Raw genomic sequence first — 16,129 nt, 5'->3', positions numbered from 1 at the left:
TGTTTTTAAAATACACTGTGAAATACAGAGAATCCACATTGTTCATTCAAATCTATTTAAAAACTGAGTCTAAACAAGTATCAACTAAGCAGTAGAGAGTGATTGAATTCATGAACTCACTGAACATTCAGAGAAAAAACTAAACCAGATGCTACACCTGAGTTTTGGGAGGAAGCAGTTCAGTGTTAGACGATTAAAGCCGAGTGAATTAAAGTTCAAAAAAGTGAAATCTAACATTTAAATGCTGTGAGTTTTAAATAAACCTTTATTAAATACGGTAAAATAGTTTTGAATTTAGTGTGTGTGTGTGTGTGTGTGTGTGTGTGTGTGTGTGTGTGTGTGTGTGTGTGTGTGTGTGTGTGTGTGTGTGTGTGTTTAAGGTAACAACCCCTTCAGTAAAACTTGAGAACCTGTAGTCGCATCAGAAACAGGACACTATGACCACAGAGTTAAAGTCAGTCTGTGTGACACAGATTAACGACACAATCCAGGTCACAAAGAACAAAGCTCATTTTACTTGCATACAAACACAAAAGAACAACATGGTGATCATTTATCAATTCTGACTAAGTTGTGGAAAAACAACTGAAAGAAAGTAAATGCCATATAAATGTGTGATTGTTTACGCTACATGTTAGACTGAAGTGGAAAGAAGAAGGTTAAAAACTAAGTCACGCCTGCAGTAGGGAGGTTCTGTTCTCACTGTGCATCTGGAGAGTTCACAGTGCTTCACTTGCTCAATGTTTTGTCATGTTACAGCCTCATTCCAAAATTGATTCATTTTCACTTCGAATTTATTACCAACAAAATATTCAATAATGATAAAGTGAAAAAGTTAGCTTTCAATTCTTGCAAATTAATTAACAATAAGACGAAAATATAACATGTCACCTTTCTTCCAATTAGCTGAAATAAACCAAAATAAACAATATTTACTTACTTATTGTTTATCAAGTCTCGATAAATTCTCTTTTTTTCAGTTAATAGACAAGTGACAACATTAAAACAGAGACAAAAGGCAGAACAGGGGTAGACAGAAGAAACAGCAAGTACTGTGTGTGTGTGTGCTTTAAGTGTGTGCGCATTTCTGTGTAGAAAGCAGGGTAGCCAGCCATAGACTGTTGCTTGGCCTCCAGAACAGCAGGGACAGCATGACAGCCAGCATGATTGTTTTTAATCAACTATATCATAATTTTTCTTCTTTTTATCAAAATGTGTCTCATGGAGCACATCATCATAATTTGGTCTATTTCTTAACAATTTTCCTGTATGGCTGAGTCCACGATTGCATGAGTAGTCACTGAGCACCAAGTCAGGTGTGAGGTGGTTTTTGAGGGTGCTCATGAGCATTCATTTGCAGCTAGTGAGAGTTGGAAGGATTGTAATGATCAGCAAACTGATGAAACACCTTTGCAGCAAGGCCAGCTGATCAACTGACAGGACCATAGCTTCAGGGGCCATCATAAGAAGATATACAGAGCTCAGTTGTTTACCAGGCTATGACAATGGCCTGAATTGCACTCCTCTACTGATGAAGACATCTGCTGTTTGCAGAGACTGCCCCAGAAATAGTTACATCTTTACGGAGCTGTTCTGGTCCGTGGGCATGCCCTGTTATCCCATGATAGAGCTCAGGTCCATTCAGGCTGTGCCTGTGGTGGAGATGATTTTATACATTTAACACTGCATTGTTTAATTTAAACACAGGTTGGTTCTGTTTATTCATTTTAAATCTGCTGCCTATGTTGAAGTGCGCTTGTGCTGACTGTAGCCTCACATTGATCTCTGAGCTCAAATGAAACTCTTTATTTATAAAATATATGTAATTTTATTCTATGTTATGAATTTGACCATAGACTGATTAAGCTTATTTATCCTAAATCAGCCACATGTCTACTAGCTGAAAGCAGCAACAGCAACAAAATACAAATGCGAATTTCTTCATTTTATAAAATGTTGGACTTTTTGACTCTCCTGGACATCTTTTTCACCTGCACCCGAAAAGTCTTACAGATGAAAAAGTAAACAACAGGGTCCAGGCAGACATTTGAAACTGATACCATGGTGGTCACCTCCTTCAAGTAGTACAATACCTGACGTACAGAGCAGCTGGTCCACAGAAGTGTATAGGGAAGACGAACCAAGTGATAGGGCACAAAACAAAGACAGAAGATGCTGACCAGCACTAACATGTTCTTTCGAGACTTCAAAAGCTTGTCAGCACAGGAGGAGGCCAGCTGACTCTGCTGTGCCTGCAACACCCTGCGGGAGGTGCTGTAGTAGAAGAAGACCAGGGATATGAAGACCAACAGGAAGATGATGGTGCAACTGGTTTGAAATGTTTTATGAAGGGCGCTGAATGACGTACTGAAGAGAGACTCACAGTAGCCAGAGTCAGAGGTCAGAGGATTGTGAGAGATGAAAAACAGGATGTTGTAGGTAATTGCTTGAGTCAGGAGAAAAACCCAGGTGACCGTGGAGACGATGTGGGCAGTTTGTACTGTCTGCAGGACGTGAGTCCCTGAAGGATGAACAATCTTCAGATATCTGCAGAGAGAAGTGAAAGGAGGCAGTTACACTTTCAATCATTAGTAAAAGTGGCGCATATATTTTTTTTTTACTATTAAGATCAAAAGAATTGTCGATGCTTTAGGCAGTTCATCCATTAAACTGAGTCTGACCTCAGTAAAGGTTCCTTACCTGTTGGCAGCGATGTACCCCATGAATATGATGCTGGCGTACATGTTGAGATACAGGGCAGAAGCTCCAAAAGCGCAGTAGTATCTGTGAACAATGCCAGAACTGCTGGCATAGTGGATTATTCGCAGTGGCAGAGCGAGGCAGAGGAGGAAGTCAGCAGCTGTCAGGTTCTTCAGGTAGACCATCAAGCTGCTTGATGCCTGCTGTTGAGCTTGGCGAAAGTAAAACCTCATGATGATGCCATTGAGGATTAAACCTACCTGAAGAGAAAAAGGACAGACAGAGAGGACAGGACATTGATATATGCACATAGAACTTTAAACCAATTTTTAACAGGGCACAATCTGAAAATTATAAACGTACCAGAAACACCAAACTGTAGACCATCATAAAAAAAGGGTTGACTGATGGGACAACTAGATCACAGGTCTGGTTGACAGATGAAGTCATATTTGTTGGGTCAACCATGCTTCTGTAGGTGAAAAATAAATACAATTCACAGAGAAACTTCACACACTAAGAAGAGCTGCCTTCTTTCATCTGATCAAAGTGGATGCATGTGTTTGGGGATAGTTATTATATTTCATCATTTTCACAGTTTTCTAAAAACTCAGAAAGCTTTCAGTTAATCCAAAAGTGAAAGAGCATGGAGATTAAAGCTGTGCTGTATTTGACGCATATTTTCCGCACTATAAGGTGCACTTAAAATCTTTTCATTTTCTCAAAAATTGGCAGTGCCTTATAATCCGGTGCGCCTTTTGTATGAATTCTGGTTGTGCCTACAGACCTCAGACCGACTTTATGTGGTACACAGCGCTCAAAAATCTGTCAAAAAATATTTTAGTACAACTTTGGTAAGCTACGAAGATGCGACGCTTGATGGATTGTCAGAGCATTACAGCTACAGTAGTCAGGAGTCACACGGAGTAATCCAAAACTCAAAAACGTCCACTTCAGCTCTTAAAGTCAAACAAACACTGCAGCATGACTGAGAGTTAAAAACTGTCTAAATTCTTTTATCCTTAACAAAATGATCAGCTTTGCTGCTTTACCAGGTGCAATAATTAAGTTTAACGTCCAGGCATCCATGAAAACAGAATTTATTACATTTAAGGGAGTTAGAAGTTAGCAGGAAGTTAGCTTGCTAGCTTCCATCTAAAGATAATATACCATGTTCTGAATGAGAGATTTCTGAAAAAATGAAAACGTACAGCTCTGCTATTACTTCCAACATAAATAAATACAGAAACAGCTGTGGGCAGCACGGTGGCACAGTGGTTAGCACCGTTGCCGCACAGCAAGAAGGTCCTTAGTTCGTTTCCACCATCAGGCCGGCGTCTTTCTGTGTGGAGTTTGCATGTTCTCCCTGTGTTTGCGTGGGTTCCCTCCGGGTACTCTGGCTTCCTCCCACCATCCAAAGACATGCACTTTGTGGGGATAGGTTAACTGATTAATCCAAATTGCCCATAGGTGTGAATGTGAGCGCGAATGGTTGTCTGTCTCTATGGCTACGTTCACACTGCAGGCGAAAGCGCATCAAATCCGATTTTTTTGCCCCTATGCGACCCATATCCGATCATGATATGACAGTGTGAACGGCACAAATCCGATATTTTCAAATCCAATCTGGGTCACTTTTGTATGTGGTACTGAATCCGATACATATCCGATGTTTTAGAAAGCGACTGCTGTTTGATGGTCATGTCGCATTAAATCCGTCTTTTACGTCACTGACACAAGACAGACACCAATTATGAGCACCGCAGAAGACATCGCGAACGCTTACTGGCCATCCAGTGTAGATGTTAGTGAAACTGTTGGGAAGACAACGTTGGAGAAACGTGAACATTTTATTTGTACTGTATAATCTGCAGATTCTGACAGGAATCTGCAACTATCCTTTGAAGCACCGCTCCTCTAAAACAGCAATAAGGATAATTATTAGGTTATCTACATTATTATGTAAATAACAAAACAACTTAAAGCAGAAATTGGGAAACGTAAAGTCCAAAGTCTTTATATTAAGGGCCATCAGTCAAACAATATTGTTTGCTCTGGGTCTAAACGAGATCCTCGTAAGTGGATATCAGGCCCTTGTAGAGCAAAATTTAGTATTTTGGTCTAGACAACCCAAAATGTGATGTCCACATATGTGGACAGCATGTCCTAGGAGGTTAATAAGCCTTGATGAAAACAGACCCATTCATCGACGGTGCACCTTATAATCCGGTGCTGCTTATGGTCCAAAAAATATGGTAATAAAATCCTAAACAAGATATCTTGATGCATACTCAATCCAGGTAAGTAGATCCCAAAAGGTTGATTGTGTTCATCTGAACGCAGCGTTTTCAGTTGGAGAAACGTTTCGTAACTCGTCCAAGTGACTTCTTCGGTCTCAGGTGACTGCAGGTTTCCCCAACCTTATAAACAGTACATTTGCATAATGAGCAATGGGCTCTAAGATCAGTTCCTTGATCATTAATGTCCAAATTGTCATGACTATTGATCAACAACCACTGATCAAAGCCCACTGGTTAATGGCCATGAGTACGATTCCCAGAGAGTTGGGGAATGGCTGCAATCACAGCATTGTAAGATAGTGAAAGATGTACCGTTAGGCCCCCTCTTGGAGTGGAGAATCAAGGAGGGCATTTACCTGAAACTATTTACTGTTGCATTTCCCCATATCAGGAGCTGAAATAGTTGTCTTTTAAATTAAGTATGAATTTAGCAGAAGTGCAACATATTTCAAGATAAGCAACCATCAAGACTCACCTGTGATTCTCCAGTTTTCATTGAGAAGAAAAAGCTACTTGAGTGGTTATGTCCTCTCAATTTTACAGTGTCACTGTACATCTGGAAGCATAGCAATCACACTGCCAACCAGCACTCTGACTTATTTCCTGTTTCTCTTCACTGCTAAACAGGGGCAATGACCTGCTTTCAAAATAGACATGTCTTTTTCTTATCTGATCAGTTAGTAGTCAGAAGCTATCAGGTTCTTCAAGTAGACCATCAAGCTGCTTGACACCTGCAGTCAAGCTCAACAACAATGAAACTTTATGATGACGCCATTGAGAAGAAAATCCACCTGAAGAAGCAGAGAGGATGAGAGAGGAGGATTTTGCTACATGCACCATGCACATAACACAATTTGGAGATCTAATCTGAAGATCTGAAACTTACCACAAACACTAGACTGCAGATCAGAACAAAGAAAGGTTTGGCTGATGTTTTTTCAACAACAATGTCTGGTGCAGAAGTGAAGTCACGTTTTTTTTTTTTTTAGGTCAACCATGTTTCTGGAGCTGAAAAGAAAAACGTTTTCATTGAGGTTCCTCTTTGAAAGAACCCATCTTCATATTTTGTTGTGTTTAATGAATTCAGTGTGTTAAACTCTACTAAAACTCTCTGTGAGTTGCAATTTTGATACACGGCCTCTTCTAAAGGGTGTTTGCTGACAATCTCTGTCATTTAATTCATGACAGTTGTCTCAGGGTACTTTCTATGTGATGCATCCAAATAGTCTTACAGCCTTAACACTTTAAGACCTACCATAGAACCAAGTCCGCCAGAGCTTATATTATATTTTTACATGCTGTAGTGCCACTTCTGGGAGCATTTCAAGTTGCTATACATCAATACAACCATTATAGCCCAAATTTTAATAATTTGTATGGATTAAGTGCATAGTAATTACGTAAATTGCAACAAAAAAAAAGTGCAATAAACTACAAAAAAGTTGAAAATTGTTTTTGTTTTTTTACATATATTTCTAGTTAGAGAAATTTAAGAGGCTTATCCCTCAAAACTGTAAATACAAAAAAGTTGCACAAAATAGTTTCCCATCACAGGAAATTTATTTTGAGTGTGTTTGACGTTCTGTAATGACTCTGGATTCGTGATCGCCAGCAAACTTTGTTTTACTGTGTAACAGAGCAGACATTACACGTAAGCAACCTCACTTTCGGGGGCGGGTCTAAGCTACGCGCTGTCTCACTGCGTGCGTGCGCAGCGTACTACACGGAACAGGTATATTAAAGCAGCATTAATGAACAACATTAGTCAGATGTTCTACAGAGTGTCTTTATAGTTTTATTTTTGAAATACACCAATTTTTATATACTGCAGGAAAAACGAAAATAAATATTATAATGCAAATTTGCAAAAAAACAAAACAAAAAAAAAACAGCATATGCATCAAAATAAACTATTTCCAGCAGTGCAATTTGAGTTCTAAGCATCCCAGAAACGATACAGAAAGTCATAAAGTCAAACATAACTTTTAAAAACACCAGTATAGGCTTATAAGGACCTGAAGGTAAAAAAAAAAAAAAAAGAAAGAAAAAACCCCCTCATTTTTGCAAAATGATGTCACTTCTGGTTTCGGGCAGGTCATGGTGGACATGCGATAGTCCGCGCTGATGGACGTAGGAAGTGTTACGAACAGCTGATCGGATCGGCAAAGCGTGTTTCTGGAATATTATGTTTTTGTTGCTGCAAGTGCTTTTTATGCAAAAGCTATATGTGGAGGGAAACCGTGACCTAGGACAAGCTGATGGCATAAGAGTAAGTACAACTCCTCCGGTTTCATATGCAAAAAAATTATTGCGCTAGTTTACGTTAATGCAGTTCTACCAGGATTTAAAAATAGTTACGCAAAACGGAGCGTGCCCGCTCCAACCAGCTTTAAAGGGTTAAAAGTATAGCTGTTGGGTCATCCAGATGTAGCATAGATTCTTATGGTCGGTCCAGACCAAAACCGGGTGCTCACCCCTCTCCAGCCAGTGGTGCCACTCCTCCAGAGTTCGTTTGATCATGAGGAGCTCCCGGTCACCTCCATCATAGTAGCTTTCTACCTGAGAAAGACGACCAGAAAAAAAGACGGGGCTATAGAGCTGGAGCTAAGTGTCAAGAGCGGAAGAGACGGTACAAACCATCTGTACCCTCGATCATTATGGGAAATGTCTCTCCACAGCTCTGGAACTGTCCTCAACTCTCCCTACTTTCTCCCAGTATGTGGATTGTTTTACCAGGCATACCAAAAGACTGGACCTACTGTATCCAAATACTAAGGATGCATATACATCATCACCCCTCCCCCCACTGGGTTGCTCAGACCATAAACTGGCTCCCTCACACATACCTTTTGTGTTTAAACAACCTCCAACACAAGGTATATGAGACCATGGTCTGAAGAGGCAAGCATGGCACTGAAAGACTGCTTCCAAACTACAGACAGGGAGGTGTTATGCAGCCCATATGGGGGAATGTCAACACACTAACCACCTGCATAACAGACTCTATCAACTTCTGCGTGGATAACACCATATAGACCAGGAAAGTATGGAGTTACTCCAACAACAAGCCATGGTTCACTCCAGATCTGAGGACCTTGCTGGAGCAGAAAAGGAGGGCTTTAAGATCTGGAAACAGAGAGGAAATGAGGAGAGTCCAGAAGGAGCTAAGGAGAGAGATGAAGAGGGGAAAGGACAGCTACAGGAGGAAGCTGGAGGAGCAGCTCCAGCTGAGCTACACCAGAGGTATGTGGAGAGGACTGAACACCATCACTGGACGGAGCACTGTGAGCGGAGGGTCCAGAGTCTGGAGACCAGGTTTGGGCTAATACATTAAACCAGTTTTTTAACAGGTTTCATTCAGTAGCCCTTCCCTTCCCCATCCGCCAGAGCAATCTCTGCAATCTCCCGTAGCACCGGGGACATCAAATGCAGCTCACCTCTCCCCCTTTTCCTTGTCCTTCAATGACTCTACTGCCTTCTCCCCCCACGCCTCTCCATCACAATTGACCATGTGCGAAGTCAGCTGAGGAAGATGAAAACCAGGAAGGCCACAGGTCCGGATGGAATCAACTGCAGAATCAATTGAGGTTATCATGTCATTAACCTCAGTCTCAGCCTTGACGGGGTCCCCATTCTGTGGATGACCTCCTGCTTGGTGCCAGTCTCAAAGGCAACGCACCCCAAGGAGCCAAACCACTTCAGACCCGTTGCCCTGACTTCACACCTGATGAACACCATCGAGAATATCTTACTACACTACCTTGGCCCACTAGTCGGGAGAGATCTAGACCCGCTGCAGTTTGCCTACCAGCCGAACATCGGGGTAGATGACACTGTCACCTACCTGCTGCATCGGGCCTTCTCTCATCCACCTGCTACAGCGACTGAGATCCTTTGGGGTGAACAGGACACTCCTAAGGATGACTATTGCTATTTTCTATGTTTTGGTCTGTTGGAGTGGTGGAATGGCAGAGAGGGACAGGGGGAATAATAATAATAATAACTTTAATTATAAAGCGCTTTCAAACAAAGTGCTGTACAACTAAAGAGATAAATAAAATAAAAGCGATACATAGCAGAACAGGTAAAAGACACAATACAAGTTAAAAACAATAAAAATTTAAAAACTAAAAGCCATAGAATTAAGACATGTAGGATAGGGTGACAAGACACAAGAAGTGGAATCCTTCACTGCGCACATTAACAAAAAAATCAAGTTCATCAGGGAAGACACAAAGGATAACTGTTTGCCTTTCCTGGACTGCGCTGTGCACATTGAAGAGAACGGCAACCTCAACACTGAAGTTTACCGGAAGCCCACACACACGGACCAGTACCTCCTCTTTGACTCCCATCACCCTCTGGAACACAAACTTGGAGTAATCAGGACCCTACACCACCGGGCAGAACATGTTCCCTCTAAGCCTGAAGGGAAAAAGAAGGAACACACACATGTAAAGGAAGCACTTAAAACATGTGGTTATCCTAATTGGGCATTTATAAAGCCAGCAAAGATGCACAGAAAAGAAGATCAGACACCAGCGAGGGAGGATAAGAAGGACAAATGCAACAACATTGTCATCCCCTATGTAGCCGGTGTATCAGCACGACATCCCAGTGTACTTCAGACCCAGCAACACAATCAGACAGAAACTGGTTCACCCGAAAGACAAAGCTCCTAAACACAAACTTAACAATGTGGTGTATGCTGTACAGTGCAGCGAGGAAGGCCCAGACCTCTACATCGGAGAAACCAAACAGCCACTTCACAAGCGCATGGCACAACATAGAAGAGCAACTGTGAGCGACCATCTTTGAACAGAGGCGGTGGTTTACGACACCAACTGTCTGCCATCTATAATCCAGTTTTGAGATCCCTTCCCAGACGCCTTAACGCCCACTCACATCCTGGGCCATCTGACCACAGGAAATCACATGATAGGGTGGGGCCAGGTTTCACAATGAGCTCACCCGAAACCTTTGCTGATTGTGACCTACACCCATTTTCACGCCTTTTGTCCCTCTTTGGGGGGAAACTCCCACTGGGTTTAAATCTGGGACTCTCCGCCATTTGACCCTAGAACTGTAGAAGCTCCTCGGATGAGAGGTGAAACGTCTTCAAACAACTTAAAGAAGTCCAGACGCTTTTCTTTCCAAGCTTCTTAGACTACGATGACCTGGATGACTGAGAACCTTCACAGACATCTTCCGATCAGTAGGTGACCTGCTCTACCCCTCGAGCTACAGCGACATCTTACACATGTAACATTAAGTCAGGTTTATGTGACACACACCATTCACAACAAACACAGGATGGGCTGTTCGCTTTCCGTCCCAGCAGCTCTCTTCTCCATTGTCAGCCCAGGAACTAAGTCAGGCTCACTAGCTCAGGAGTCCCATGAGTCCTATGACCTCACCAAGGCTGCTGGGTAATGTAGTTCATGCTAACAAAGACTTTTCTACAGTGGATGTCTAGATTGGGGACTAAAATTGAGGCACATGTGGCCAGAAGGGGACAGTGGTGGTGTGATGGAACGGGAGGAGGGACAGGAGAGGTTTCCGCATACTCTCCAGCAGACTCTGGGATACCAGAAAACAAAAGGTTATCTCTTATGTTTCGGGTCTGCAGATCAATAACAGTCTCTTTTATTTTTTTATTTTCTGTATTGAGATGGGTCACATTCTCGATCAGAGATTTGACCGAGTCCGCAGAATTGGGTTTTCAGCAGCAAGCGTTTCGACGTGCTGCAGGTTGAACTTCAGGGATCCTCTCAGGGATTTAAATTCCCGGTAAAATCTCCACCATGGGCAACCACACATTGAAACTGGAAAAATGCTTATTGATTGAATCCAAGTTGTCAGTAAAGTCTTTGTCAACAGGCGATGCTGTACTGGGGCAGATTGCCGGGTGACTTCTTTTAGAAGATGGTTCTCATTTTTGGCCAGAGAGCATATGTTCTGGGCCTTCTTCATAACTATATCCTCGAATCACTGGTCACTGTAATCTTGAAGAGCATCTAAAATCTACCCTCTGTCCTCCAGGGTGTTGAAGATGATTAAGCAGATGGGGTTAGTTATTCATCGATTGATTCAGATATTTGGTACAACTGAAACTTAAAATTAAAAAAAGTTTGTTTGATTCTCAGCTACCATTCACTTTCTGATGTCACTTACCTTTCTTTCCCTGTCACTTACATTTTCCATCACCTCCTTAAAAGAGATTTATATTGAGGAAAATACATTTTCCAACAGATTCAAAATGAATATTTCCTCCATGTTTTTCTGTTGTCTATCCTTTTCAGTGCACAAATTTATGAGAACAAAACACACATCCGCTGTTCCAATATTTCAAAATCGCATGAATAAAACTCAGTACTTCCTCCCTTGCTTTCGCATAAGTGTTGCAAGTGAAGTGGTGGCAATAAACTTTTAATGTGAAAGACAAAATCCAGGAAGCATTTAGTGTATGTGACATGCAGGCCTTGTGCTATTTATAACACAATCTTAAAGAGTACAGCACAAACCCAACTGAGCAACTCAGAAAGTTCTTCACTTAAACAACAGCCAATCAGAAAAGAGCATCAAACCACAGCAAGGCTGTGAATTTTGCCTTCTTGATGACACTTGAGGTCTTAGACTTTCAAACCACTTCCTGTGCTCACACTGAACGTTAACACGCGTCTCAGTGTGGTTGTTCTTTTAGGTGTTACAATAAAGTTTAATGTCCAGGTGTTGATGGAAAAAAAAGGGTTTACAAATGATATCACTGCAGCTATATTTGTTCATAACTATCAACAGAAGAGCAAAAATTACACATATTTCACCACAACGTACAGGACAGACACACACTTTCCCACAGCTATACACACTCTATTATTAGTTTTGTGTTGAGAAATCTGACTGTAACCTCAGCCATCGGTTCAGTGGAAACAGTAGGAGGAAGTAGCCGCTGTGTTAGTCATGCACAACATACAAACATACAAAAAATATAAAACATACAGAAGCCCACCGGCCATATTGTTCAGGGTTGTCTGTGCCTCCCTGTGCTTGTATGTCTGTGGAGCCTGAGGTCTATACAGAATAAATGTGAGACCTGATTTTTAAAAACAGTTTGGTGTGTTGCAATGTTGGAACTGAATTTAAGACATTTATATTTATAACTGTTCTATCAGTGTCTCAATTTCACATGTCACGTTGTTGATGTACACATAAATAAAAAAAATCTTTGCACACAATTTAAAAACCTTTAGATTATTTTTTACAACATCTAAAGAAAATGTGACCGATAATTAGTCATGTACAGCTGCAAACATTATATTATTGCTGCAAGTAGCTACAAGTGCTGATGTATAGCTCATATTTTGATATAGCTCATATATCTCATATGTCTTTACTAAGATCTTCAACACTTCACTGTCCCAGTCCTGCATCCCACCGTGCCTAAAGTCAGCCACAATTGTCCCACTGCCAAAGCGTACTAACATTAGCAGCCTCAACGACTACCGACCAGTTGCTCTAACACCTGTTATAATGAAGTGCTTTGAGAAACTGGTCCGACGTCACATCATGTCCTGCTTGCCACCCACACTCGACCCGCTCCAGTTTGCATACAGAGCTAACAGATCAACTGAAGACGCCATTACTACAACGCTCCACACCACCATCTCTCACCTGGAAGTGCCGGGCCGTTATGCCAGGCTGCTCTTTGTTGACTTTAGCTCTGCTTTCAATACGATACTCCCGGACAGACTAATAGTTAAACTGCTGGAAATCGGACTTCCTTCTACCACCTGCCGCTGGATCAGAGACTTCCTCTCAGACCGTGTACAGAGAGTTAGAGTGGGGCCTCATCTTTCCTCAGCCCTCAGCCTTAACACCGGCTCCCCACAAGGCTGTGTACTGAGTCCCCTACTGTACACTCTGTACACACATGACTGTGTTAGTACCCACCCAGACAACGCAGTCATCAAGTTTGCAGATGATACCACCGTGGTGGGGCTCATCTCTGGGGGAGATGAGTCGGCGTACAGAGCTGAAGTTCAGAGGCTGTCAGATTGGTGTGTAGATAACAACCTGGATCTCAATACCACCAAGACAAAAGAACTTGTTGTTGATTTCAGAAGGAGGAAGTCTGAGCTGCAGCCTGTCAGCATCAACGGGGAGTGTGTGGAAAGGGTCTCCAGTTTCAAGTTTCTGGGTGTGCACATAGACACAGACCTCCAATGGAGCTCTAACACCTCTGCGGTTTTAAAGAAGGCCCAACAGCGTCTCCACTTTCTGAGAATCCTCAGAAAAATGGACCTGAAGAAGGAGCTGCTGACCGTTTTCTACCGCTGCTCCATTGAAAGTGTGCTGACATATAGCATCCATGTATGGTTCTCCAGCTGCACCACAGCACACAGAAAGGCACTCCAGAGGGTCATCAACATGGCCCAAAAAATCATTGGACATCCTCTTCCCTCCCTGAAGGACCTGTACAGCACTCGCTGTCTCAAGAGGGCACGCAGCATCCTACGAGACTGTACACACCCAGGACACGGGGTGTTTAAGCTGCTGCCGTCTGGCAGGAGGTTCAGGCTGCTGAGGTCCCGAACAAATAGACTCAAGAACAGCTTTTACAACAGGGCAATAGCCCTAGTCAATGCAAATAGCTAAACCTGACTGGCTACCTACCTTGACTTACCGTTAACAACGGTAAAAACAGTAATAATAATAATAATATTTATATTTATAACAACGTGCAATAATAATTAATGTGCAATAATAACAGTAATACAAATACACTTATTCTTCTTTTTTATTACTAAGTTATTATACTGTGTTGTGTTGTTTGTGTTGCGTTGTGATGTGTCGTATCGTGTCGTGTTGTGTTGTGTTACATGTAGTGCCGACGTAGGACAGTTTTCCAATTTCATTGTACTATTGTACTATGTATGACTGTGCAATGACAATAAAGAGTTATCTTATCTTATCTTATCTTATCTTATCTTCTCTTCATGTAGACCGCTGCTGTGAAACCATGTGAATCACAGAGGTGATGGATTGCTTCAAAACATGCTGAAGCAACAAGATGAATGTAAGAACTGGTGAACGTGTCAGGATGATTCATAAAACTGAAATCTAGCATCTTAAATACTGTCATATTTTCATTAAACTCATCATAGTTTAAGATTTATTGTGTGTGCGTGTGTGTGTGTGTGTGTTAAAGGTAACAGCCCTGCAGTAAAACTTGAGAACCTGTAGTCGCATCAGAAACAGGACACTATGACCACAGAGTTAAAGTCAGTCTGTGTGACACAGATTAACGACACAATCCAGGTCACAAAGAACAACGCTCATTTTACTTGCATACAAACACAAAAGAACAACATGGTGATCATTTATCAATTTTGACTAAGTTTTGGAAAAACGAATGAAAGATATTAAGTGAGATATAAATGTGTAATTGTTTACGCTACATGCTAGCGTGAGGTGGAAAAATGAAACTAAGCCACGTGTGCAGTAGAGAGGTTCGGTTCTCACGGTGCATCCAGAGAGTGTCCTGAGTGGTTCACGTTTTGTCATGTTACAGCCTCATTCAAAATTGATTTTCACCTCGAAAATGTTACAAACAAAATAGCTTTTAATGATAGGATGGAAAAGGTTTCCTTTAAAATGTTTCAAATTTATTGAAAATATTTTTTTTAAATAACACGATGTCGTCACCTCCAATTGAATTGCTGAGTTGAGCCTCATATTGACCTCTGAACTCAGCAGAAACTCTTTACTTTACAGCTCGCTGGTTTGCCTTGCTGCTCTAGATGCTCTCTCCCTTTCTCTTTGTTGGATCGTTGACTCTCCTGGACATCTTTCTTACCTGGGCCCGAAAAGTCTTACAGAGGTAAAAGTAAACAAGAGGGTCCAGACAGACATTAAAAACTGACACCATGGTGGCCACCTCCTTCAGGTAGTATAACACCCCACCCACAGAGTTATTCCAGAAAAAACTATAGGGAAGACGAACCAGGTGATAGGGCACAAAACAAACACAGAAGATGCTGACCAGCACCAGCATGTTCCTGCGAGACTTCACCAGCTTCTCAGAGCCAGAGGAGGCCAGCTGCCTCTGCTGTGCCTGCAACACCCTGCGGGAGGTGCTGTAGTAGAAGAAGACCAGGGATATGAAGACCAACAGGAAGATGATGGTGCAGCTTATTTGAAATGTTTTATGAAGGACGCTGAATGATGTACTGAAGAGGTGCCCACAGTAGCAACGGTCAGAGGTCAGAGGATTGTGAGTGAAGAAAAACATAATGTTGTAGGTGATTGTTTGAGCCAGGAGAAAAACCCAGGTGACCGTGGAGACGATGTGGGCAGTTTGTACTGTCTGCAGGATGTGAGTTCCTGAAGGATGGACGATCTTCAGATACCTGCAGAGAGAAGAGAAAATGAAGAGAAAAAGCTTCACCAAAAAAGTCACAGCGGTGCCAAATCTGCAGAAGTCACTGTACGGTGAAAAGAAATATTCATGTTGTTGCTAGGACTGAAGAGTTTGTAAATAACCCAAAAATCTGGTTTTAACATTATCGTGAACTGCAAATTATACTCAGTTAATGTTCCTTACCTGTTAACAGCGATGTACCCCATGAACAGGATGCTGGCGTACATGTTGAGGTACAGTGAAGTAGCTCCAAAGCTGCAGTGGAGTATGTAAACAATGCCAGAACTGCTGGCATAGTGGATTATCCGCAGTGGCAGAGAGAGGCAGAGCAGGAAGTCAGCAGCTGTCAGGTGCTTAAGGTAGACCATCAAGCTGCTGGATGCCTGCTGCCGAACTTGGTGAAAGTAAAACTTTAGGATGAAGCCATTGAGGAGTAAACCGACCTGTAAAGACACAGAGAGGATGAAGAGGACAGGACTTTTAAACATGCACGAGGAGCCTTAAGCCAGGTTCTAACAGGGTACAATCTGTAAATTTTAAACGTACCAGAAACAGCAGACTGTAGACCAGTATAAAGAAAGGGTTGACTGATGGGACAAAATGATCATGGGTGTGGTTGAGAGATGAAGTCATATTTGTTGAGTCAATCATGCTTCTGTAGCTGAAAAATAAATACAAATCACAGAGGTTGTTCAAGACCAACCTTCCT

General features: G+C 42.0%; 3 protein-coding genes across 3 annotated transcripts in view; all 3 read right to left on the bottom strand.

The window, feature by feature from the left end:
* LOC134623951 (zinc finger protein 664-like) overlaps nt 1-16,129 on the bottom strand; it is a 507,757-nt gene that overhangs the window by 294,052 nt on the left and 197,576 nt on the right. The window lies entirely within an intron of this gene.
* LOC134623926 (P2Y purinoceptor 14-like) lies at nt 1,947-3,150 on the bottom strand. The gene is made up of 3 exons (XM_063468929.1): nt 3,064-3,150; nt 2,701-2,960; nt 1,947-2,547 (listed from the first exon to the last, which is right to left on the bottom strand). Exons 1-3 carry the CDS (start codon nt 3,148-3,150, stop codon nt 1,947-1,949), a joined length of 948 nt encoding a protein of 315 aa, XP_063324999.1.
* On the bottom strand, nt 14,797-16,053 carry LOC134623925 (P2Y purinoceptor 14-like). The gene is made up of 3 exons (XM_063468928.1): nt 15,967-16,053; nt 15,604-15,863; nt 14,797-15,409 (listed from the first exon to the last, which is right to left on the bottom strand). Exons 1-3 carry the CDS (start codon nt 16,051-16,053, stop codon nt 14,797-14,799), a joined length of 960 nt encoding a protein of 319 aa, XP_063324998.1.

Source organism: Pelmatolapia mariae, linkage group LG3_W (assembly GCF_036321145.2).
Source record: "Pelmatolapia mariae isolate MD_Pm_ZW linkage group LG3_W, Pm_UMD_F_2, whole genome shotgun sequence".
NCBI lineage: Eukaryota > Metazoa > Chordata > Actinopteri > Cichliformes > Cichlidae > Pelmatolapia > Pelmatolapia mariae.
This window is presented reverse-complemented; position numbering and strand designations above follow the sequence as displayed.